Raw genomic sequence first — 24,904 nt, 5'->3', positions numbered from 1 at the left:
TTATTTAAGAGATTAAAGCCCAACAATGAAAATGGTTTTCTACGGTCACATCGTCATTATTGCCGTACTTAATTACTATCGAAGTTTTGCTTTTTAAATTCATAAAACTGTTTTCTTGTTGTATCTCATCTAACTTTACTTCCTTTTCCACTTCTGATCCTCCTGAGTTTTTAGACCAAGCTGTGCATCAGTGACACTGCTGTCATTCCTTCTTCTGTTTTCTTTGCACATATTCATTTCTTCTTCTAGATCATTAGGAATGTATCATTCCAAAACAAACATCTGGGGCAGGGGGAACCTAGGAAAGGAAATATTGAGAAAAACTCAAAGTGTACACCCAGCCTCAGAGTTAAAGTTCAGAGAGAACGGAAGGCATCGGGGTTGGGTGGGAGGAGATTACCCTTTCCTGAACCCCAAGCATGTGACAGATACATAGGTGACAGGAGAGCCTCCCAGAGTCATCACTTGTAAAGATGGGTTTTCTGACGTTACTGTACAAAACAACTGGGTTTGTTAAAATCTGACCACTTTGAACTTAATGATCCCTTCTTTTGTTTTAGATTCGAGATGGTCCTTTGCATCAGGACCCGGTTCTTGGGAAATTCTGCACCGCTCTGTCTGTCCCACCCCTCCAGACTACAGGTCCCTTTGCCAGGATTCATTTCCATTCCGACAACCAGATTAATGACCAAGGGTTTCATATCACCTACTTAACATCACCTTGTAAGTAACTTGGTAACTGGGAGCTTAATATGAATATGAAGGACAGTGCTATGCTTATAGCTGCCTTGTATTTTAATGTGAGGCTGCAAATGACTTACTTACACTGATAATGCGTATTTATAAATATTTCTCTCATTGTTCCAAATTGTTTTCTTTTTCTTCCCAGAGTTCTATTATTAATGCTATAATATCCCTTGGTCCCTAAATTCTGGGGTCCACATTATGGTAGATATGTGTCAGGTCCCTAAAATTAAATAACTCAGACATCAGTTCCCTAGGGGTTATTCAGTGTTTTGTGGGGAGAGATAGGAGAGAAACGCAATCTATCTTGAGATGTGTCAGATTTTATAGCTATCATGCCTTTAACTTGCATTGATACCTTAAAATAAACCAACAAATGAACAAAAAACAATGAGATGCTCTGTGATTTTTATTTTAGGGCTGTAGCAGATTTTGTTCTCAACGTACATCATTGTGCCCTGATGAGAATTCACAGGAAAAACACTCTCAAGTTATTCCAGTCAGTCTCAATATCAGGAAAAATAACAATAACATCTTTTCACTAGTCTTCTTTCTCCATTGATTTTGGCTTCAGGGTGAATCTGCAGCCGACCTTCTGTAATTTGTGTAGTCATACCTGTTTTCTCCATAGCAAATTTCCCCTCACTGCATCTTGCTATTCTATATTCATTATTCCTTTAATCTGATTCATTTTTCTAGTCATACATTTTATTTTGTTACATTTTATAAACTGCCTCAGATCTCTTTGGAATGAAGGAGAGCATAAATGCATTTAAAAAGCAATTTGTCGAAAAGGATGTCAGATTGGTAGTTAGATCACACATTTCTACAGCCATTTCTTTAGGCACTATGTGGACATCCCACAAATACGTGTCAAGCCGAAAACTCTTGTAACAAAAGGCATAAGCCTGTAGAGGGCGAATAGAGTGGGGGTGTGTGTGTGTATAATTTTTTAAAATTGTATCTCATGCCTGGGAGCTGGAGGAACGGCCATCCACGTGACCTTTCCCTTCTCTTCTGTGCTCTCTTCAGTGGGTCTGCAGTGTGGAGGGAACTACACAGACCCAGAGGGTCTTCTCTCTGCTGACTTGTCCGGACCTTTCACACACAACAGACAGTGCATCTATACCATAAGGCAGCCGCTGGGAGAGCAAGTCCAAGTCAACTTCACCCACGTGGAGCTGGAAGGCCAGAGTGGCTGTTCTCATAGTTACATTGAGGTAACTTTTGCTACTTAGTGGCCCTCAGATGATGTTTATCAACGTTTTTCATATTCTGTAGAGCAGAGGTCTTCAAATGATTTCTGGGTCTGCAGCATCCAGATCACCTGGATGATCTGGATGTAGGTAGTGTAATTAATTCTGTGTCCTCTCCCAGACCTACTGAATCAGAACCTCTAGGGCACAGGCTCAGCAATCTGTGTTTTAACAGATCCTCCCCTCCTCCTCCCGGCCCCGTTGATTCTGATGCAGGCTAGAGTCTGAGAACACCTGTTCTAGAGAATATGAAAGAATTTGCCAAAAATAGATCTACAGATGGTGAAACAGGAGATTGGTAATAGAATAACAAAGGACAAAAATGAAAGCTGAGGCTAGAAGCTCATAATAATGCTAAATTACAAGCTATTAAACTGAGTCCTAATAATAGGCCCTAATAACTAAGGTGAATACAAATGAGTAAGACTAATAGCATTTACTAATAGGATACAGATTTCAGAGATTGTCGAGGACAGTTATATATGTGAGGGAACTCACCCCAGAGAAGTAAAAGGATTTGCCCGGGTGAGCTAGCTAGTCAGTGGCAGAGAGTTAAGTTAAAGCATTGAATAACCCTTGTTTTAGAGTTTAGGGATTTTTTTCCTTCATCAGTTCTGCTTGCTCTCCCACAGAAAACTTTAATTTAAATGTGTGTAATGGTTGTAATAAGAAGAATATCTGAGACAAAAAGGCAGATTTTGTCTGCCTCCCCTGGTATTTCATTTGTTTAACTATTGGTCAAGCCACAAATTAAAGTGTTGAGCAAGAGAAACAAAATACTTTTTGTTGGGTGCAATCATTTTGTATAAACTCAGAGAGGCATTGACAATTTTGTTTGCTCATGTTAAGTTAGACCAATTCATTTTTCCAGGAAAAACCCATGTAACCTCTTGCCCTCTTCCCTCCTTCACATGTAGAGAGAAGAAGCATAGAATTTTAGCATAAGATCTGAACCTAGCTCAATAATGGAGAAGTGCCTTGACCATGGTACCACAATAATATATTTTTTTTAATCCAGAAGTTTTAAACTCAGATGATAAAGTAAATGTGTATATTCATTCAGTTTATGTTTTCTAAAGTCCCTCACAAAGTACATTAAAGTTTTTCATTATGAAGCAATTTTAGATATTTTTATAAAAATAAAAACTAAATTTCCAACATCTGTTTTTCTACTTTGAGAATAGTAAAAATAGCTCACACTTAGAGAGTACTTACTCTTAAGTACTTACTTATGCACCAGGATTTTGAGTCTATTTTTGTGTATGGTGTTAGGGAATGTTCTAATTTCATTGTTTTACATGTAGCTGGACAGTTCTTCCAGCACCACTTATTGAAGACACTGTCTTTTCTCCATTGTCTTGCCTCCTTTGTCATAGATTAGTTGACCAATATAAGTATGGCTTTATTTCTGGACTCTCTTGTCTGTTTTTGTGCCAGTACCATACTGTTTTGATTTCTATAGCTTTGAAGTATAATTTGAATCCATGGAGTGTGATACACCTAGTTTTGTTCTTCTTTCTCAAGATTATTTTGGCTATTCATGGTCTTTTGTGTTTCCATACAAATTTTCGAATTATTTGTTCTAATTCTGTAAAAAATGCCATTGGTATTTTGATAGGGATTGTATTGAACCTGTAGATTGTCTTGGGTAGTGTTGTCATCTTAACAATACTAATTCTTCCGATTCATGAGCACACGTCTTTCCATTTGTTTTTGTCATCTTCAGTTTCTTTCATCAATATCTTATAGTTTTCAGAGTATGTATTTTACTTCTTTAGTTAGATTTATTCCTAGGTATTTTATTCTTCTTGATGCAATTGTAAATGGGATTGTTTCCTTAATTTCTCTTTCTGATAGTTCATTGTTAGGGTATAGAAATGCAACTGATTTCTGTATATTAATTTTGTATCCTGCAAATTTACTGAATTCAGTTATTAGTTCTAGAGTTTTTTGGTGGTGTCTTTAGTATTTTCTATATGTAGTATCCTGTCATCTGCAAACAGTAGCAGTTTTACTGCTTCCTTTCCAATTTGGATTCCTTTTATTTCTTTTTCTTATCTGATTGCTGTGGCTAGGACTTCCAATATTAGGTGGCATAAAAGTGGAGAGAGTGAGCATCCTTGTCTCATTTCTGATCTTAGAGGAAATGACCTCAGCTTTTCACTGTTGAGTATGATGTTGACTGTAGGTCTGTCATATATGACTTTTATTATGTTGAGGAATATTCCCTCTATAGCCACTTTGTTGAAAGTTTTATCATAAATGGGTGTTGAATTTTGTTAAAACCTTTTCTGCATCTATTGAGATGATCATATAGTTTTTATTCTTAAATTTGTTAATGTGGTATATCACATCAATTACTTTGCAGATATTGAACCATCATTGCAGCCCTGGGATAAATCCCAATTGATCATGGTGTATGATCCTTTTAATGTATTGTTGAATTTGGTTTGCTAATATTGTCTTCAGGAGATCTTTTTTTTTTTTTTTTTTGAGGCACACGGGCCTCTCACTATTGTGGCCTCTCCCATTGCGGAGCACAGGCTCCGGACGCACAGGCTCAGTGGCCATGGCTTATGGGCCTAGCCGCTCTGCGGCATGTGGGATCTTCCCAGACCGGGGCACGAACCCGTGTCCCCTGCATCAGCAGGCGGACTCTCAACCACTGTGCCACCAGGGATGCCCCAGGAGATCTAATTTTTTTAGTCTTAATTTCATTTATTTATGCCCTGATCTTTATGACTTATTTCTTCCTTCTACTAACTTTGGGATTTGTTTGTTCTTCTTTCTCTAGTTCCCTTAGATGTAAAGTTAGATTGTTTATTTGAAATTTTTCTTATTTCCTGAGGTAAGCTTGTATCACTATTAACTTCTCTCTTAGAACTGCTTTTGCTTTGTGTCCTACATTTTGGATCATTGTGTTTCCATTTTCATTTGTCTCCAGGTATTTCCTTATTTCCTCTTGATTTGTTCAGTGACCCATTGGTTGCTTAGTAGCATATTTTTTAGCCTCAAAGATGTGGATGTTTGTATTTTTTTTGCAAGGTTTTTTTTTTCCCTGTAGTTGATTTCTAATCTCATACTCTTGTGGTCAGAAAAGTTACTTGATATGATTTCAATCTTATTAAATTTATTGAGACTTTTTTTGTGGCCTAGCATGTGATCTATCCTAGAGAATGTTCCATGTACACTTGGAAAAATGTGTATCCTGCAGCTTTTGGATGGAACGTTTTATATAATCTATCTGGTCTAATGTGTCATTCAAGGCCAATGTTTTCTTATTTATCTTTTATCTGGATAATCTGTCCATTGACATAAGTGGGTGTTAAAGTCCCCTACTTTTATTGTTACTGTCAACTTCTCCCTTTATGTTTGTTAATATTTGCTTTATGTATTAGGTGTACCTATGTTGGGTGCATATATACTTGTAATTGTTACATCTTCTTGTCAGGTTGATTCCTTTATCATGTAATGCCCTTCTTTGTCTCTTGTTACAGGCTTTGTTTTAAAGTCTATTTTGTCTTATCTAAGTATTGCTACCCCAGATTTCTTTTCCATTTACATGGAATACCCTTTAACATTTCTTATAAAGCTGGTTTAGTGGTGCTTTTAGCTTTTGTTTGTCTGTAAAACTCTATCTCTCCTTCAAATCTGAATAATAGTCTTGCCAGATACAGTATTCTTGGTTGTATGTATTTTCCTTTCATCGCTTTGAAGATATTGTTACTCTCCCTTCTGGCTCGAAAAGTTTCTGCTGAAAAGTCAGCTTATAGTCTCATGGGAGTTCCTATGTATACAACTAGTTGCTTTTTTCTTGCTGCTTTCAATATTCTTTCTTCATATTTAATTTTTTTTCCATTTTAATTACAGTGTGTCTTGGTTTATACCTCTTTGGTTTCATCTTGTTTGATACTCTCTGCGCTTCCTGGACCTGGATATCTGTTTCCTTTCCCGGTTTAGGGAATATTTCAGATATTATTTCTTTAAATGAGTTCTCTGCCCCTTTCTCTCTCTCTTTTCCTTCTGGGACCCCTTTAATGTGAATGTTAGTACACTTGATGTTGTCCCAGAGGTCACTTAAACTATCCTCATTCTTAAAAATTCTTTTTTCTTTTTTCTGTTCAGCTTGGCTGATTTCCAAGTTTGCTGATTCATTGATTCCTTTGAGTGTATTTTTTATTTCAGTTATTGTATTCTTCAGCTCTTTTTGGTATCTTCTCTGTATTTTCTAACTCTTTGTTAAACTTCTCACTGTGTTCATCATTCTTTTTCAAAGTTCACTGGATATTTTTAAGATCATTACCCTGAACTCTTTATCAAGTAGATTGCTTGTCTCCACTACATTTAGTTCTCTTTCTGAGGATTTGTCTTATTCCTTCCTTTGGAACATATTCCTCTGCTTCCTCATTTTGCCTAATTCTCTGTGTTTATTTTTATGTATTAGGTAGGTAGGTTACATTTCCCAGTCTTGGAGAAGCAGCCTTATGTAGAAGATGTCCTATGGGGCCCTGTTGCATACTCGCCTCTGGTCACCAGAGCTTTATGCTCTGTGGGTGCCCCCATGTGGGCTGAGTGGCCCCATCTGTTGTGACAGAGCCAACTGCTGTGGGCACACTGACAGGTGGGACTGGCCCCTGATCCTGTTGGCTGTTAGGCCTGCCTCTTGAGGTACTGCCAACTCACTGGTGGCCCACTGCTAAGCCCCAGTGTGGCTGGTCACATGGCCTGGGGCATCCTGGGGCTGGGGCTGGGCCCACTGGTGGGTGGGGCTAGGACCTGGCATGGCTGGTTGCATGGTCTGGGGGGGTGTCTCAGGGCCGGTGATGAGCCTGCTGGTAGGCAGGACTGGGTCCTGGAATGGTTGGCCACATGGCCTGGGGGGGTCCTGGGGCTGATGCTGGCCTTCTGGTGGGTGTGACCAGGTCCTGGGGTGGCTGGCTGCAGGGCTGGGGGGCTGATGCTGGAGTCAGCCAGCTGGTGGGCCGATAAGCCGCCGGCACTAACAGGCAAGAGGGAGAACTCCAAAATGACACTTGCCAGCACAAGTGTCTTTGCGGTAGAAGGAGCTCCCCAAAAAGAGTGCCACCAACCTCTGTGTCCCCACAGGGAGTCCCAATTGCTTCCGGGGTCTCTGGCAGGCTCTCCAAGATCAGCAAGTAGGTCTGACGCAGGCTCCTTTTCAATTCCTGCCTGTGCACTGTGACTCATAGCATGTGAGATTTTGCATGCTTTCCTTCAGAGCAGAGCCTCTATTTCCTCTAGCCCTCTGTCTCTCATGTACATAAACCCTGCTGCCTCCTTTACAGCCAGACTTTCTGGGGGCTCATCTTCCTAGTGCAGGACCCCTGGGGCTGGGGGAGTTTGATGTGGAGCTAGGACCCCTCACCCTCTGGAAAGAACTGTTGCAGTTATGATTATCCTCCTATTTGTGCGTCACCAACCTGGGGGTATGGATCTTGACTATAGTGTGTCTCTGCCACTCCTACCTGTCTCGTTATGGTTCCTTATTTATAACTGTGGAAAACCTTTTCTGCTGGTCTTCAGGTTGTTCTCTTGGATAGTTGCTCTGTACATAGTTGTAAGTTCGGTGTGTGCCCGCGGGAGGGGGTGAGCTCCGGGTCTTCCTACTCAGACATCTCTGCGCAGCGCTCTGTCTAAGCTCTTATTTTAGTTCAGTCATCTGATGACTCTGTAACCTTGAATCCTTCTTTATCTGGATACTTGAGTTCCTACTTCTACAAGATACCCTACAATTTCCTCCAAACTTTGTAAGGATAAATCAAGGACATAAATCATAAAAGAAGCTTGAAGAATTAAAAACACTGTACTAATGCAAGGTTTTCTCAGGCCAAATTTCTCACTCCTGCCTTGAACTTAATTCAGAGACATCCAAGGAGACCCTTTCATGGTTGGCCATTGAAGGATCAACATTCTGATGTGCACTCATACCTACAAAGTCTTGATCAAATTTCCCTCAAGGGTTGTTGATGGAAAAAAGTAAAAGAACCCTGTTATCAGAAGGGCAGATGATGACAGTGATTTGCATAATTGGATAGACTTTTCTGTTATATCCTTGACCATCTCAAAGGAATACAATCAATTGATTTATAGATCTTTAGCATCAGTAAGGGCCTCAGAGGTCATTTAATCTAAATACTTAATTTTACAAATGAGGAAATTGAGGTCACAAAAAGACAAACTTTAGTTACTGTTGGAACAGGATTTAGATGTACCTACATAGGATTCTAGATAGATGCATATTGACTTAGATCAAAGTTTCTGGCCTTTAATCATATCTATCTATTGGGAAGATTTGTGAACTAAGCCCTTTAAAATAAAGTACATCCACTTCTTTTCATATGCTTCAGACAGTGGGTATGGAAGAAAGTGATACTGGAACCAAATTCAAATGACATTATTACGACTCAGTATATTGCTCCTCAAGGTGCTGGTTTTATTTTTAAAAGGTAAACCTAAAAATGATACGTTTAATCAAAGGAATAAAACAAAGAAGAGCAGTATTTCAGATACATTGCTGGTTTGGAGGGAGGATGACTTTGCCATTTATTAATTTGTGAGAGAGAGAAGGCCACCCAAAATTTTAGAAAGGATGACGAACAGAGAGGTAGTTCTAGAGAAATGTGGGAGAATGATAATAGGGCATTTTCTTTGGAGTGTGAATAGATGCGTTTCCAAGAACCCCAAGTCTTCTCATCTTGTCGTTCCGGATGTCTTGTTGACCTGTGACTATGTCCTTTAAATGTAGATTAAGATGTAAGTGCCTAGTGTGTCTCTTTCATGCATAGTGTGGTTTGGAGAGACTTTGTGCTCAATAAGAAGGCTCCATGAACATTTATTTGAGAATAAAATTTAACTACACAGGATAATAACTGTGGTATTGCCCGTACTCAGTGTAGCATATCGTTCTTTTTCTTTTTTTAAAAAACAAGAAACACACGTTTATGTATTAATTCTTGGATTTATACAGCTCTCTCAAAGTTTCTACTTCTAAAAAGGTGTGTCACCCATGGGTGATGTGATGTGGCTGGTAACAAAAGAATAAGTATAGGAAGAATAGATCAACTGTTCATCCATCTGTTTTTGTCTAAGAGAGCTTTTAAATTGTAGAGAATAGTTCAATGAATGTGACAGAACTGTCTTTCCAGGATAAAAAGCAGCCCCTCTCATTAATATTTCATAAGTGATTTAAGCCATCAGAACTCTGAGTGAAGGACACATAAGGTAGTCATGAAAGTTTAATTTTTAATCCCAGAGAATGCAAGTCCTAGGCTGAATAATAATTTCAGAAGCTTATGTGATGCTAAGGCCAGGGCTTGAAATAGGATATGGAAGGAAATGAACAGAATTGTTTGCCCCACCAGCTCTCCTTGACCCATGCCACATCATCTGTCTCTCCCCACCAAAACAGGGGAGGTCGAAAGGGAGCACAGAAGAGAGACTATAAGGGAAGGGGGTGGAGAGGAGCCTTGTGGGGAAACAGGAGGGCTTCTGGGGAAGTTGTTCCCTCTTAGAAGAGGAAAGAAAAATAAACAGCAGAGAAAGATTAACTATAATTAATAAGATAGGGAGAAGTACATTACACTGAATTTGGCTTCTGAAATCTAGGGAACATGTACCCATTCTACAAGTCTCATTGAATGACGAATTAATCATATTTTAGACCTCTTGCCAATCCCAGTAAATTCACAAAGCAGAAATTTTACACACATCTCTTTACAATGTGATGCAAGTAGAAATTATAAAAAATTTTAAATGTCCAACTTCTTGGAAATCTATAAACTTTCTCCTAAATAATTACTGGGTTAAGGAAGGAAATAGAAAATGAAATGAAAGACAATGTAGAAAGTAAAAAGAAAATGCTATATATCAAAACCAGGTAAAACCTCTAAGATTTTAAAGAAAGAACCAAAAAAATGGGAAAGTGGGAGAGCACAGTAAACTGGAACACTGAAGATCTGTCTTCCCTTGGAATCTGGGGCGGGAGGGGAGGCGGGGTGCTGCACAGCTCTCCCAGGTCCCCACAGGTCTTTAGATGAATTCAAATTCACAAAGTACTTCCTTTTGCTCTTTGTTAGGCAGTGAAGCTATTCAGCTCCAGCCTTGGGATTGGGTGAGAGAGGGCTGTGACTTCTGGCCTGCCTGAGCACACTTGGTACCCTCAAGGAGACGTGCTGGTCAGAGTCTCATGACTGTGATTCACAGAAAAATTCTTAAGGGTATAAACCCAAGTGGCAGAGAAAGAATGAGACCTCTGACGACTGAAGCTGGAATGTGGCTGCAGGAAGCACACTCACCAGAGTAGCCTGAGGAGCATTGTTTTCCAGTTAAGCACATGTTGGAATTAACTTTAGTTCAAAGAAATGTCTTTCTAGAGATGGCAGAAAAAAAGGGGACACGGTGAGATGTTCAGTAGTTTGCGTTCTTAGCGTATTGGATTTGGAGTTTTGGCAGAGACTGGAGACATTTGGTTAGTTTCTTAGCACTTTTGTTGTCAACACAGCTTTTCCACAATTGCTCTGCCATCCTGATGCTCTTTAGTGAAGTGATAAAATGTGCTATTGCTCAGGTGAACTTATTCTACAGATGGGCACGGTGGGGGCCAGGAGATAGACTGAGGTGGTAGAACCACCTGGTCTTGGAGTTGTGAGGGATCGTCTAGCGTAGATCTTTCCTGTGTGTGAAGGAGTTGCATGTTTACGGGGACATCACAAACCCCATGGAACAAGTGAGACGGAGAGCAGTGAGCGAGAAGAGGAAGCTGTGGAAATCGGGATAATCAAGAACGCTCCAAACTTCTGGGGCAGATCGAGAGGATGACCCATGCTGTCTGGTATAAATGAGAACAATAGTGCATGAAAACATGGCAGAGGACTTCAACTCTCTGTTTTACTGAAGGCGTGATGCTTAACATCAGCAAGCCTCAGTTTCCTCATCCGTAATAGGAATAGCATACAGAAGGATTAGAAGAGGTCATTCACTCACTTATCTATTCATTCTCTGAATATTTATCAAACAACTTGGATGCCAGGCACTGTGTTGGGGATGGGTATGTAAAACACAAGAGATATTAAATAAGCAAGTACACAACTACGTAGTTTCAAGGTGAAGGAAAGAAAGTATATGAAAGAAAATAACAGTGCTGATGACCTTAGTTGAACGGTTAGGGGTAGCTTCCCTAAGGATGTCACATTTTGAGTCTGAAGATGAGAAGGGTTAGCAATGCAAAGAGCTAAGAGAAGGAGGATTCCAGCTAGAGGTACCCACATAGCCTTAGACACTGAACTAAGGAAAAATATGACAAACATGAAGAATTGAAAAGAGAGTAGTGCGACTGGAATCACAAAGGAGAGGAGGAGAGAAACTAGAGTTAGGCAGGAACTGGATCTTGTAGGGCTCTGTACACGGGGGTAAAGAAGCTAGCTTTGCTAAATGAAAAGAGAAACAATTGGAACATTCTTAGCACAGTGCCTGGATCACCAGGAATGGTTAGTAAAAGTTAACATGATGATGATTCCGATGATGATGATGATGATGATGGTGGTGGGAGGAGAAGAGAGGTGGAAGCAGGTGACATACTGGAGTTTGCAGTCACGTAGGAACACACTTCTAGGTAAAACTAGACCTGTAGTCCTGATTTGAGAAAAGCAGATTTTTTTTTAAAAAGCAGATAAAGGATAAATTTACTCTATTGATAGAGATATAAGAAGCACCACTGTTTCCAGAGGCATAAAAAGCTTTAAAATTTTAACTATGAAATCATGAAACATAATAATGAATAAAGAAGGATAACAACCTAAGAAAATAATTTTTAGTCCCTGTGTGGCTTCTCTCATCTCTTACCCCTCACCCTTTAGTCTCTCATTTGGAATGGGGCCACATCACCACCCCTCTTTCCCCCACCCTGGCTCCTGTGTACCCAGATGAACCCAAGGCTGGTCTCCAGGATCAAGTCTTTGTTTAGCTAAGGGGCATTTCAACCCAACGCTCACTTCACAAGAAGCCACATGTTAAACATTACTGTATGGTAAGGTTCTGTTTTCAGCTCTTGGTTGGACCAAGCCTAAGTGTCAACGTATTTCGTTTGCTTTGAATTATGATTTAATACTTAATCAAATTTTTGAAATTATTATATAAAAACAAATCTGTATATTAGCAGATATGAACAAATAAGCACATATATTAAGTCCTGGCTTTAGGACCTGATCCATTACAGATGTTAAAGCTTACTTCTGACTGGGCTTCACATACACCTAAAATTTCAGAATAACTGTGTTTTTCAGCCCAGTTAATTTTATCTCTTTCTACGGGACATGGCTCCTTTATAAGAACTATTTTTCATTAAAAAAAACTTCTGTATGAGTAGTTTGTCTTCAGGAACTAGATCCATCTGCTGATGGTAAAGATCAGAAGCATTTGGGCTGTTCCGTAGGGTTAAAAACCATGGGTCACAGATTATAAATTGGATCTCTGACCCTGAAACAATCAGTGTTTGCTGAATGAATAAAGCAAACAATGAAAAATCTGGGCCTGGTCCCCAGAACACTAGAATTTGGAATGGTTCTTGTCATTTCTTTGCAAATGTGATCCACAGTAAAGAATGAATTTGATGTGGTGATGCAAGTGACCATGGCATGACTTCAGCTGACTTCTTAAGAAACAGTAAAAACCAGGCTGAAATATGAGTCACTTTTCTTGATTACACTGCAGTAACCAACAGTCAATAACAATAAAACACATCAAAAGCAATAACAGAAAATTTCTGTGGCTTACAACAACATATGTTTATTCTCCACTGGTGTTAACATGCTAGTCCGGTATCAGTGGCAGTTCTGATCTGGCCCCTGTCCCATCTGTCCCTGGGACCCCAGCCCTTGGTCTTGTGAGAGCAGAAAGGAAAAGACCGCTGAACCATGCAGTGACCCCCAAAGCTTCTACTTAGAAACCGCACATCACTTCTGCTCACATTCCTTAGGGCAAAGCGAGACCTGTGGCCAAGCCCAGAGTCAATGGGAAGGATAAATATTAAATCTCCATAGGGAGACAGCGCAACTCCCAAGGCCATGAGCTTGTGAGATATTCAGTCTCTTTCAGGAGGAAGTTGAATAGGAAAAACGAAAGAGGTTTTTGTTGTCGCGGAGGGGGTGGAGGCATGCAAATTCACAAGCCCTAAGATGGTGAATACAGGATGCGCTGCCGCATGATTTGGGGTCACTTTAGAGCACGGAGGGGTTGCGTATAGTATTGCCATGCCTGGGATCCAGGGAGAATATAGACTTTCAGAATTAATAAGGTTTCATCTCCACCGAGAGAGAGAAACATAGCCAAAATCAATTGTACCTTCTAGGTTTAAAGCCCTTGAGCCCTATAAGTTCCTCTTAAAACATTTGGACTGCAGCTGCCTTTCTCCTTGCTGAAGTCCTTGAATTTCATGAGTGAGGCCCAGGGGAACGGCCTGCTTTAGCTTGCTCTGCTGCTATTTGGCTGTTTTTCTTCCTCCTTGTCATCTTCTAAAGGGCAAAATAGAAAAGAGAGACATTCGCTACGGTCTTAGCAGAAGCGAACGGCACCCCAGAGGGTTCAAGAGCAGGAGGACATCTCACTCCGTGTTTCATGCTTTTCTGGTTTCCAAGAACTGTAGTATGGCTGCGTCTCTAACAAAAACTGAACCATCATGCCACGCCTTAAAATTAACGAAACAACAAGTGTCTGTCAGACACCTATTTGCAAAGTTCTGTGTTAGATGCTGAAGGTGATACGGAAATTTTGTCTTCCTTCAGAGATTTGCTGTTTGGTTGGGGAGCTATGTAGCATAACTTTACAGCTGTGTGTGAAATTTGCGTTCAGCTCATAGAAAGGAACTGGTTTGGGATGAGTCAGTGGAGAGGCATGCGGTTTCCAGCGTTTGTGTAAGACTCTATCATATGGCTGTACCATGATTTATTTCATCACCCTCCTATTATTAGACATGTGGAATATTTTCAATTCTTGTGTTTATAGAGCATACTCTGATGTGGAACCTTGTGTGTCTTTGTCTGCATCTTGAATGATTTCCTTATGACAGAGTGTGAGAAGTGAAGTTACCGGGTCCAAAACTATGAACATTTCCAAGACTCCTGATACATATTGTCCAATTATTTTCCAGAAATTTATACTTCCACCCAGTTATGCATGGGAGTGACATGTTACCATATCCCTACCAGCTTTGAGGATTATACTTTTAAGCTCTTCCCTTTACTGCCCATTCCCTTTGACCTGGATATTCTGCCAAGTTTCAACTTAAAAGTTACTTCTGCTGAGAAATATTCCCTAATTCTCTGTAGGAGTTCAGAGTATTTGGTTAAGTCAATGGTTCTCTACACTTTAAGATCTTCTTATATCAACCTTATTCTATTCTGAAATGAAATTCATAGATAATATCAGCTCACATTGTATACATACATTATATAAATAAAAATAAAATTGTAAGTGTAAGATTTAGGAGAAATAAAGCAAAGTAAAACAAAAAAATTATGGGGACTTCCCTGGTGGCACAGTGGTTAAGACTCCATGCTCCCAATGCAGGGGGCCTGGGTTCGATCCCTGGTCAGGGAGCTAGATCCCACACGCATGCCACAACTAAGGAGCCCGTCTGCCGCAACTGACAGGGCACAACCAAATAAATAAATAAATAAAATTAAATTTTAAAAATTATGACACTATGTTAAAAGCCTAGGCAAGCTGCACTTGAAGACAGAATGAAGTCGTAATTTGTTTGCTCCCTAGACCCTATCAACGCTGCACTAAAAACGCAGGCTGACGTGACTATGTAGGTTGGTGAATTTTCTGAAATGGTGACCAATTCTTGGCAGATTTCCAGGAGCAAAAAAAGAACTTCTTTTGATTTACACTCTACTTGTAATCCTGGAAAATCTGGTGTGTATTAGAATTGAGCAAAAATATTTTGCATTTGGTATATAAAATAGAGCTAGGTTTTACACTTATAACTGTCACTGCATTGAAGGTCACATAGGAGATAGGAGAATGCTCGTTGTGTGTGACTGTCTCTCACATTTCAGGGTGTTTAGTTATCTTTGGTCCCCAGCCACTAAATGCCAGAAGCGCCCCACCACCATCCTGTTAATAATGAGAACCAAACCAAATATGCCTTCACGGATTTCCAAAATGCCTAGTTGAGGTACCTGTGGAGACCCATTGTGTTAAGTAGTAAAAGAGCACTCTCTACTTCCCTGAACGTGACACTCATGCTTTTGAAAAAAAAGTGCTTGCTTGTTGTGTGTACCTGTGAGCAGTGACTGTCTTTCACAGCAATATCACCACTACAGGCCCTGGTGTTTGTTGATGCCTTGAAGATGTTAGTCGAGGGAATGGATTAGTAGGTGGATGGCTAGCTCTTCCAAAAGAATTCTGTAGAGCAAAGGTAGTGTGAATATCCATGGAAGAATTCCTGATTTGAGTGAGGAACTTTAAAAAGGTCAAGAATAACAATGGCTATTCTTCAGTCCACCTTTTCTAGTACTAAGCATTTCGCTAAGGAATTCGCACGTTTGTTTCACCTGTTTGCTCCAACTGCTTGACCTTGGCTTAGATTTAGTAACTTGTTCAAAGTTATTAAGTGTGGAGGTTTGTAAGTGACAGAGGTGGGAATTGAATCCAGTTTACATGACTCTGTAGACCATGCTCACGGCCACCACACTATAAGATACTGACTGTTGATTTAAAATAGGTGGTCTTTATAATATGAAGGAAATTTTCTTTTGCTCCTGACTTTCTAAGAGTTTTGTTTCTAATAAATAGGAATGCTAACAAACTTTTTGAGATAAATAGTTTAGCTTATTGGGTATATTAGTGAGCTTAATTTATAATTTGGGAGTTATTTGTAGTGAGGTGGATGGACCTATAGTCTGTCATACAGAGTAAAGTAAGTCAGAAAGAGAAAAACAAATACTGTATGCTAACACATATATATGGAATCTAAAGAAAAAAAAGTGGTTATGAAGAACCTAGGGGCAGGACAGGAATAAAGACACAGATGTAGAGAATGGACTTGAGGACACGGGGATGGGGAAGGGTAAGCTGGGATGAAGTGAGAGAGCGGCATGGACATACATACACTACCAAATGTAAAACAGATAGCTAGTGGGAAGCAGCAGCATAGCACAGGGAGATCAGCTCGGTGCTTTGTGACCACTTAGAGGGGTGGGATAGGGAGGGTGGGAGGGAGACACAAGAGGGAGGAGATATGGGGATATATGTATATGTATAGCTGATTCACTTTGTTATACAGCAGAAACTAACACACCACTGTAAAGCAATTATACTTCAAAAGATGTTAAAAATATATATATATAATTTGAAACAATCCTTGCATTACTCTTATCCTCATGTTTTATTTGATATATAAGCCTAACAATGGAGAGAATTCATTTTTCTAGAACCGTGTTTAGGATTTTTGTATCTATATTAAGAGGTGAGATCTACCCATAGTTTTCCTTTGTATTTTCTATGTTGGGATTTGGTGAGATGGTTCTGAGACAAATTATTTGGGAATTGTTCCATGTTTGAGGGTTCCTTAGAACAAATTATATATGGGAATTATCTTTTCCTTAGAAGTTTAATATAACTTACCAGGTAGAGCATCTTCTAGGAGTTTTTTGGGGGGGAACTAATTATTTGTATTATATTCAATTTTATCCATGGCTTATTGCCTATTCAGATTTTATTTTTCTTCTCCTTGAGATAACTTTAGTAACTTATATTTTTCTGGAAATAACCATTTCAAACATTCAACTATATTAACATAGTGCTGTACATAGAATTATCATATTAAACAAGTGTTTCAGTATCTGTGTATTTGTATCATGTTTGTCATTTTTAATTTTTTATATTTGTGCTTCTTTTCTTTTTTTATTTCTTTTCTTTATTGATTAGGATTCTTGATTAGGATTACAGATCAATTTTCTTCTTCTGTTTAGGTTCGAGATGATCAAACCTTACTTGGAAAAGTCTGTGGCAATGAAACCCTCTCTCACATTAAATCCATTACTAATAGTATCTGGATCAGGCTTAAAATAGATGCTTCTGTTGTAAGAGCTAGTTTCAGTGCTGTTTATCAAGTCGGTAAGAAAACTTATGCTTTAATTTTTAAATGTCTCATTTGCCTGATTATAACATTTTCATTTCTTGAAATAATTGAGTAATTTTATGTCCTCCAGTGGTAAGGGGAAAATTCTAATAGTAGTGTTACATTCCATTATGTCCTTACGCAGAGTGAAACTTTGCAGTAAAATTGAGGGCAAGAATCATTTATCTCTGGACAAACACTACTATCATTTTCATACTTACAGCTTGTGGAGGTGACTTAACTGGAGAAGGGGTCATTCGCTCGCCCTTTTATCCTAATGTGTATCCAGGAGAAAGGACCTGCAGGTGGACCATCCACCAACCCCAAAGCCAAGTGGTTCTTCTCAACTTCACTGCCTTTGACATGGGAAGTTCTGCTCACTGTGACACAGATTATATTGAGGTGAGAGTAAAACACTTTTGAATATTTGCACTTGATTGGATATTATTAAAAATATTATGTCACGTTTTCCTCAAATCAGTTACATGAAACAAAACTAGTTTATAGGTGCAAAATCCTCAACAGAATTCTAGCTAACTGAATCCAGCAGCATATAAAGAGGATTATGTACCATGACCAAATGGGATTTATCCCAGGAATGCAAGGTTGGTATCTGTCCAAAAATCAGTCAGTTTAAAATAAAATAAAGGAAAAAAAAAAAAAACCCACATAATTACCTCAATAGATGCAAGAAAAAAAAGAAAAAAGAAAAGTTGACAAAGTTCAATACCTTTTCATGATAAAAACACTCAACAAACCAAGAATAGAAGGGAACTTCCTTAATCTGATAAAGGGCATCTGTAAAAAAACCCACAGCTAACATCATATTTAGTGATGAAACACTAAATGCTTTGCCTCTATGGTCAGTAAAAAGACAAAGATGTCTGTTCTCACCACTTGTATTCAACATTATACTGGAACGGAGCAGTGGGGCGGCCTCTGGGTCTCCTGGCCCTTCCCGGACTCAGCTCTGGGCTGACAATGCCCCACGGCCATGTTAGGGGTTCCCTCTCGGCCGTTTAGGGAGGGCTGCCGGTGCCCTCAGCTGCCTCACCTGGACATGAAGACTGACCTTCTTGTCTTGACCATGAAACCAGGAATAACCAGGTGACATGAGTTAGTCCCTCCTTTCGGAGGAGTGACCTGCCATTGCTAGAAACCGCAGGACGGTTCCTACACTGATGTGGACCCAACCCCAGGAGACACTAAGTGAAATAAAGCAAAGAGTGGAAAAACGTGTGAGGATGTGCATTGTTGGCAGGTTTTGGGTGTTTTATTTAAAAGACCCATGAGGGTAGAGATGCCCACGAGCTCTCACAGGCAGAGTCCCTCCCGAAGGGCCGAAACGGGCAGTGAGGAAGGCAGCAGAGATGAGAGGACGGGGACAGGGACGGGGGAGACAAGTTATGGGATATTTGATTGTGTGATCTAAACACACAAAGTCCTTTTATGAGGTTATCACATCATAAAGCGAGAAGGCAACGTTAAAAAAGAAAAGTGGGCTTTTTCAGTTGGAACCATGATAGTTAATAGATTCATGAGATTGAATTTGTGGGGATAAAATTTTAAAGGTCAGTACTGGCGTATCAATATCTGCTGCAAACGTTTCGAATTGATGAGACAACCTGAGTCTTGAAAGCGAGATTGTTTTTGTTTTTGAGGGGAGGATGGGGAGCCCGACAAATAGAAGGAGCTCAAGCCCCATTTGTTGAATGAATAAATAAATGCCTTTCTGCTACAAGCAAAAAACAAACAAAGAAACAAGCAAACAAAAACCTGGAAATTCTAGTTAGGACAATTAAGCAAGGAAAGGAAATAAATAAAATAAAATGCATCCAGAATGAAAAGGAAGGAATACAATTATCTCAATTCACAGATAACATGATTTTGTATATAAAAAATCATAAGGAATCTATACACAAACACATACACACATAAACTATTAGAACTAATAAACAAATTCAGCAGGTTGTGGGATACGAGATCAAAATATGAAAGTCATTTCTTTTTTATATACTAGCAATGAACAATTTGAAAATGAAATCAAGGAAACAATTCCATTTACAATAGCAAAAAAGAATAAATATTAAGGAATATAGCTTTAAAAAGACATGTGAAATTTGTACTCTGAAAACTACAAGATGGCATTGAAGACCTAAATAAATAGAAAGACATCTCATGTTCATGGATTAGAAGACATAATGTTGTTAAGATGGCAGTACTCCTTAAATTTATCTAAAGATTTAATTCAATCTCTATCAAAATCCCAGTGGGCACTTTTGCAGAAATTCACAAGGTGATTGTAAACTTCTATTGGAAATGCAAGGTAACCAGAATAACCAAAAGCATTGTTGAAAAAGAACAACATTGGTGGAGTCACACTTATGATTTTAAAACTTAGAACAAAACTATAATAATCAAGACAGTGTGTTATTCAGGTGAGGATAAAAATATGGAGCAATGGAACAGAATAGAAAATCCAGAAATAAATTCATACCTTTATGACCAGTTGATTTTTGAAAAGGGTGCCAAGACAATTCAATGGGAAAAAGTAGTTTTTTCAAGTGGTGCTGAATATGCACATACAAAATCATGGAACTGGCCTCCTTCCTTATACCATACACAAAAATTAACTCAAAATGGACCATAGACCTAAATTTCGTAGCTAAAACTATGAAACTCTTGAATAAAACATAGGAGTAAATATCTGTGACCTTGGGTTAGGCAAAGCCTTCTTAGATCTGACACAAAAAAAATGCAACAAAAGAAAAATTGGATTTCATTGAAATTAAAAACAAATAATCTAATTTTTAAATGGGCAAAGAATATGAATATATATTTCTTTAAAGAAGATATACAAATAGTCAGTAAACACATGAAAAAGATGTGCAACATCACTAATCAGGGAAATACAAATCAAACCACAATGAGATATTGCTTCACATCTGCTAGGATACTATAATCAAGAAGTCACATAATAACAAGTGTTGAAATTGAAGCCCTTTTACACTTACACACTGCTGGTGAGCATTTAAATGGTACAGCTGCTTTGGAAAACAATTGGCGGTTCCTCAAAAAGTTAAACGTAGAGTTATCATTTGATCCAGCAATTCCACTTCTAGGTATACACCGAAGGGAAACGAAAATATACATCCACACAAAAATTTGTACATGAATGACTACAGTCATTATTCATAGTAGCCAAAATGTAAAAACAACCTAAACGTCCATCAATTGATGTGTATTAATAAAATGTGATATATCCATACAGTGAACTATTATATGGCATTAAAAAGAAATGAAGTAATGACATGATACAAAATGGATGAACTTTGAAAACATTATGCTAAGTGAAAGTAGCTAGTTACAAAAGACCACATATTGTATGATTTCATTTATTTGAAATATCCAGAAGAGGCAATCTTATGGAAACAGAAAATAAATTATGGCATCCTGGGGCTGGGGTGTGAGGGGGGATGGGGAGTGGCTGCTAAGGGGGATAGAGTTTCTTTCCAGGAGACTAAAATATTCTAAAATTGATTTTTACTATACTAATAAACATTTTAGAAAAAAATTATTTTTGAAGCAGTTTTCCAAAATAAATATCTAACAAAATAAATTTGAACATATCTTTTTTACTTAGATTGGTAGCAGTTCCATTTTGGGTTCTCCTGAAAATAAAAAGTATTGTGGCACAGACGTACCTTCGTTTATAACATCCGTGTACAATTCTCTTCATGTCATATTCGTGAAAAGTTCTTCTGCTGAAAATCATGGTTTCATGGCTAAATTTAGTACTGCGGCTTTGGGTAAGAATTGATTCCCCTACTTTGCCTCTTGTGCTTGTATCAGAATAAGTGAACAATGGAAATAAATTATTATAGAAATTTAATCTACACTACAGATGTGTAGTCATCTACAGTGTAAAAATTTTAAAGCACACTCAAAGGCAAAGAAAATATATATATTTCCTAATCAGCACATGTCAGTAATTAACTGATGTCTATTAATAAGAGAAAAACTAGGTTATCTTCAGTGACATAGAAGGAACTTTTTTCTTTTTGACCTTTTAAGAGGTTATGATCAGATTATTTTATTTGAAATTATTTATTTGTTGGTTACTTGTTCTGATAATTATTATTACTTTTATTTCAACAGCATGTGGAAAAGTTCTTACAGAGTCAACAGGAAGCATTCAAAGTCCTGGCCATCCAAATATCTACCCCCATGGTGTCAACTGTACCTGGCACATAATAGTCCAACCTGGTCACCTGATTCATCTGAGATTCAGGGAATTTCATCTGGAGTTTCATTACAATTGCACAAAGGACTATCTAGAAGTTTATGACACTGGTTCTCAGACATCCCTTGGGAGGTGAGATTATTTTGTTTTTTTGATTTTTAACACAAAAACTTCCTGCTTTCTTGCACTCCTGCTTCAGTGATGGATTTAAAGTCCATCATGTTGTGTTATAAAAACCAGGTGAGATCAACACACTTCTCAGTGACCATTTCTACATCACTACTCACTACTCTGTAGCCTTGGCCATTAGTAATTACCTTTCGGCATGTGGATATACCCATGAAGCCATCACCAAAATCAAGGTAATGCACATATCCATTACCCTCACACCTTCTTCCTGCCCATTACAATTCCTCACTTTGCTCCTCATCCCCAGCCCCAGGAAACCACGAAACTGCTTTCTATCACTGTAAATTAGTTTGCATGTTCTGGAATTATATAAAAGTGGCATCCTTCTGTATATACTCATTTTTCATCTGAGTTTTCTCAGTCAGGCTAATATTTTGTTGAGCTCCTTGGACCTGAGGGTTTACAGTTTTATGAAATATGAAACATTTTGGACCATTAGTTCTTGAAATGCTTTTTCTGTCTCCCCTCCCCTTGGGATTCTGATTACATGTATCTTAAGCCATTTGATGTTGTCCCAGAACTCACTGATACTCTCTTCATTTGATTGTGTGTCTTTGTTCTCTGTGCATTTCATTTTGGAAAGTTTCTATTACTCTGTATTCGAGTGCACTAATCTTCTTTTCTACAGTGTCTATCTGCTATTAATCCTACCAAATGCATCTTTTCATCTCAGACATCGTAGTTTTCACTTCTGGAAATTCATCTGGGGCCATCTTTTATGTCTTCCACATTTCTACTTTACACATTAATTTTTTGCCTCTAGCTTCTTAAATTGGTGGGATACAGTTATAACTGTTTTTATGTCTTTGTCTGCTAATTCAGTCCTCTGTGTCATTTCTTGCTATCTTTAGATTTTGATCAATTTTTCTTCTTATTATGGGTCATACTTTCCTCCTTCTTTTCATGCTTGGTAATATTTGATAGGACGACACACATTTTCAAATTTGTGTTTGTGCACTGGACACTACTGTATTCCTGGGCTTTGTTTTCGGATGCAGATAAGTTACTTTGAAACAGTTTGATCATTTCCAGTTTTGCTGTTAAACTCACTTGTCTCCTGTCTCTGAAGAGTCATTGTCCTTCACTGCTTGATAGCCAGTGTCTTGAGAGCCATTGTTCTATCTGTTTTTGTCCAGATTTTCAGTTGTTTCAGATACAAGATTATGTAAATCCAGCCCCTGTTATTACGTCTTTGTTGGAAATAGATATCTCCTGATTCCTTTTTTCCCCTTTTTGTATTTCATTTTCTTTTTCCTCATCCATTTTTTAAACATTTTTCTTTATCCATTTTTTCCTTATACTTATTTTTTCCCCAGTTTTATTCTCCCTCTTCATTTTTTGATCCTTCTTGTCTTAATCTTTAAGTTTTTAAAATTCCTTCTTTTTTTATTTTTCTTTCTTATGGTACTTGACTTGTAATCACTGAAAAATACATAATTTTTGCTGAATGACATAAACTACAATGATCTAGTCCAAATTTGGCAGACATGGGCATATAGAGAGACATTTAGAATATTAATTAGTTCATCTACCTTTGTTTTGATCAAGATATTAAGTCATTTTAACACTGAAGTGGTTTTATACACCTTTTCTTTTCCTTTTTCTTTTACAGAAATTAATTCATCCATTTCCCATATTTAATACTTTGTCTTATTTTGGTTTCTGTTTTTTTCCCCCGTCATTCCATTAAGTTACTGTTACCAAGTGTTCTCTGCATTGAGATTTCTATTTTCTAGCCACTCCTTCTTATAAATGTTTCTCTAGATAAAAGCTCACGACATAATGTCTTTTATTACAGTTCTACTTTTAGCTTTACTACAAGAGTTTTTCTGAGTAAAATTGTTTTCTTCAACAAAAACTTGACATGGTTTAGTAATCAAACTCTTACCTCTGCATAGGCCAGCTGGATAAAGACAATAGATTCCACCTGTATAAGGCTTACTGTTCCAGGCACTGTTCTAAGTTCTTTATATACAGTGTATTAACTCATACAATTCTCAAAACAACTCTATGAAGTAGGTGGTGTCATCACCCCCATTTTACAGATGGGGAAACTGAGGCATAGATGTTGAGTCCTCTGCCCAAAGTCATAAAGCCTCTAAGAGATAGAGCTGACTCTAGAGTCTGTGCTCTCTGAGTTTATAATACATGGTTTTCCTTTGTTGCGTAAGTGTGTTGATTACATTTCTATGAATAAGTTCAGTAATGTGCGGTATGGTGACTCCTATAGCTCGTAATTTCTAATTTCATTGAACTTCTGTTACAAGTCACACAGCTAAGCACATACATAAAACCATCTAAAGGAAGTAATCATGACTTGGATGATCTTTAGCAACTTTGTAAATGGTTTGTGCTTGAAATATACTTGTTTTTTAAGGTTAATAGGGGATATTATTGTTGTTATTTTTTTATATGTCCTAATTTGGGGTACATCATTTTGAGCATACTGAAAGTTTTTAAACCTGTGTTATTTCTTGGTTTCAAATAGATATTGTGGAAAATCCATCCCACCCTCTCTTACCAGTAGTGACAACTCATTAATGCTTACATTTGTGGCTGACTCTGACCTTGCTTATGAAGGCTTTTTAATAAACTATGAAGCAATTGATGCATCAGCAGGTAATAAAATAGCATTGTATGCTTGGTTTCACTTACTCCATTAAAGAATAGTACTGTGAGAATACTTCATGCCAAAATCTGTGACATAATGAAAGATGCTTTTAGAATACAGTGTAGTGACTTAAGTGCCTTCCATATTAAATATAGAGTAATGAAAAGGTAAGAGTATTTTATCAATGTTAAATTTTCTAATTTTGGTAATTGTACTCTGGTTTTGTAAGAGAATATTTATGTTCTTAGGAATAATAAAGCAATGGGAGCAAAGTATATACGTATGTAGTAAATCTGAGTAAAAGGAATTTGAGAGCTTTTTCTTACAACTTTTCTGTGAGTTTAAAATTCTGTCAAAATTAAATGTTACAAAAGAGACCAAACACTTATTTAAAGAAATTAGAGAAGGGGAGGGTGGGACGAATTGGAAGATTAGGTTTGACATAAATACACTACCACGTGTAAAATAGATAGCTGGTGGGAACGTGCTGTAGAGCACAGGGAGCTCAGTTCGGTGCTCTGTGATGACCTAGATGGGGAGGGGAGGAGGGAGGTCCAAGAGGGAGGGAATATAGGTATACATATAGCTGATTCACTTCATTGTACAGCTGAAACTAACACCACATTGTAAAGCAATTTTATTTTGCTCCAATAAAAAAAAAGAAAGAAATTAGAAAAAGGACAACAGAATAAGAAACTACTACATGTAATTCTATGGCA

At 38.1% G+C, this 24,904-nt stretch overlaps 1 protein-coding gene across 1 annotated transcript in view; it reads left to right on the top strand.

The window, feature by feature from the left end:
* The window catches only part of CUBN (cubilin), a 277,325-nt gene that overhangs the window by 30,496 nt on the left and 221,925 nt on the right, over nucleotides 1–24,904 (top strand). The window contains exons 16-22 of the mRNA XM_060097791.1: nucleotides 561–723; nucleotides 1,777–1,964; nucleotides 16,994–17,138; nucleotides 17,366–17,544; nucleotides 20,786–20,951; nucleotides 21,301–21,517; nucleotides 24,063–24,193. Of these exons, the coding sequence (XP_059953774.1) occupies nucleotides 561–723; nucleotides 1,777–1,964; nucleotides 16,994–17,138; nucleotides 17,366–17,544; nucleotides 20,786–20,951; nucleotides 21,301–21,517; nucleotides 24,063–24,193 (1,189 nt within the window). The remainder of the gene's footprint in view (nucleotides 1–560; nucleotides 724–1,776; nucleotides 1,965–16,993; nucleotides 17,139–17,365; nucleotides 17,545–20,785; nucleotides 20,952–21,300; nucleotides 21,518–24,062; nucleotides 24,194–24,904) is intronic.

Source organism: Mesoplodon densirostris, chromosome 4 (assembly GCF_025265405.1).
Source record: "Mesoplodon densirostris isolate mMesDen1 chromosome 4, mMesDen1 primary haplotype, whole genome shotgun sequence".
Lineage (NCBI taxonomy): Eukaryota > Metazoa > Chordata > Mammalia > Artiodactyla > Ziphiidae > Mesoplodon > Mesoplodon densirostris.
This window is presented reverse-complemented; position numbering and strand designations above follow the sequence as displayed.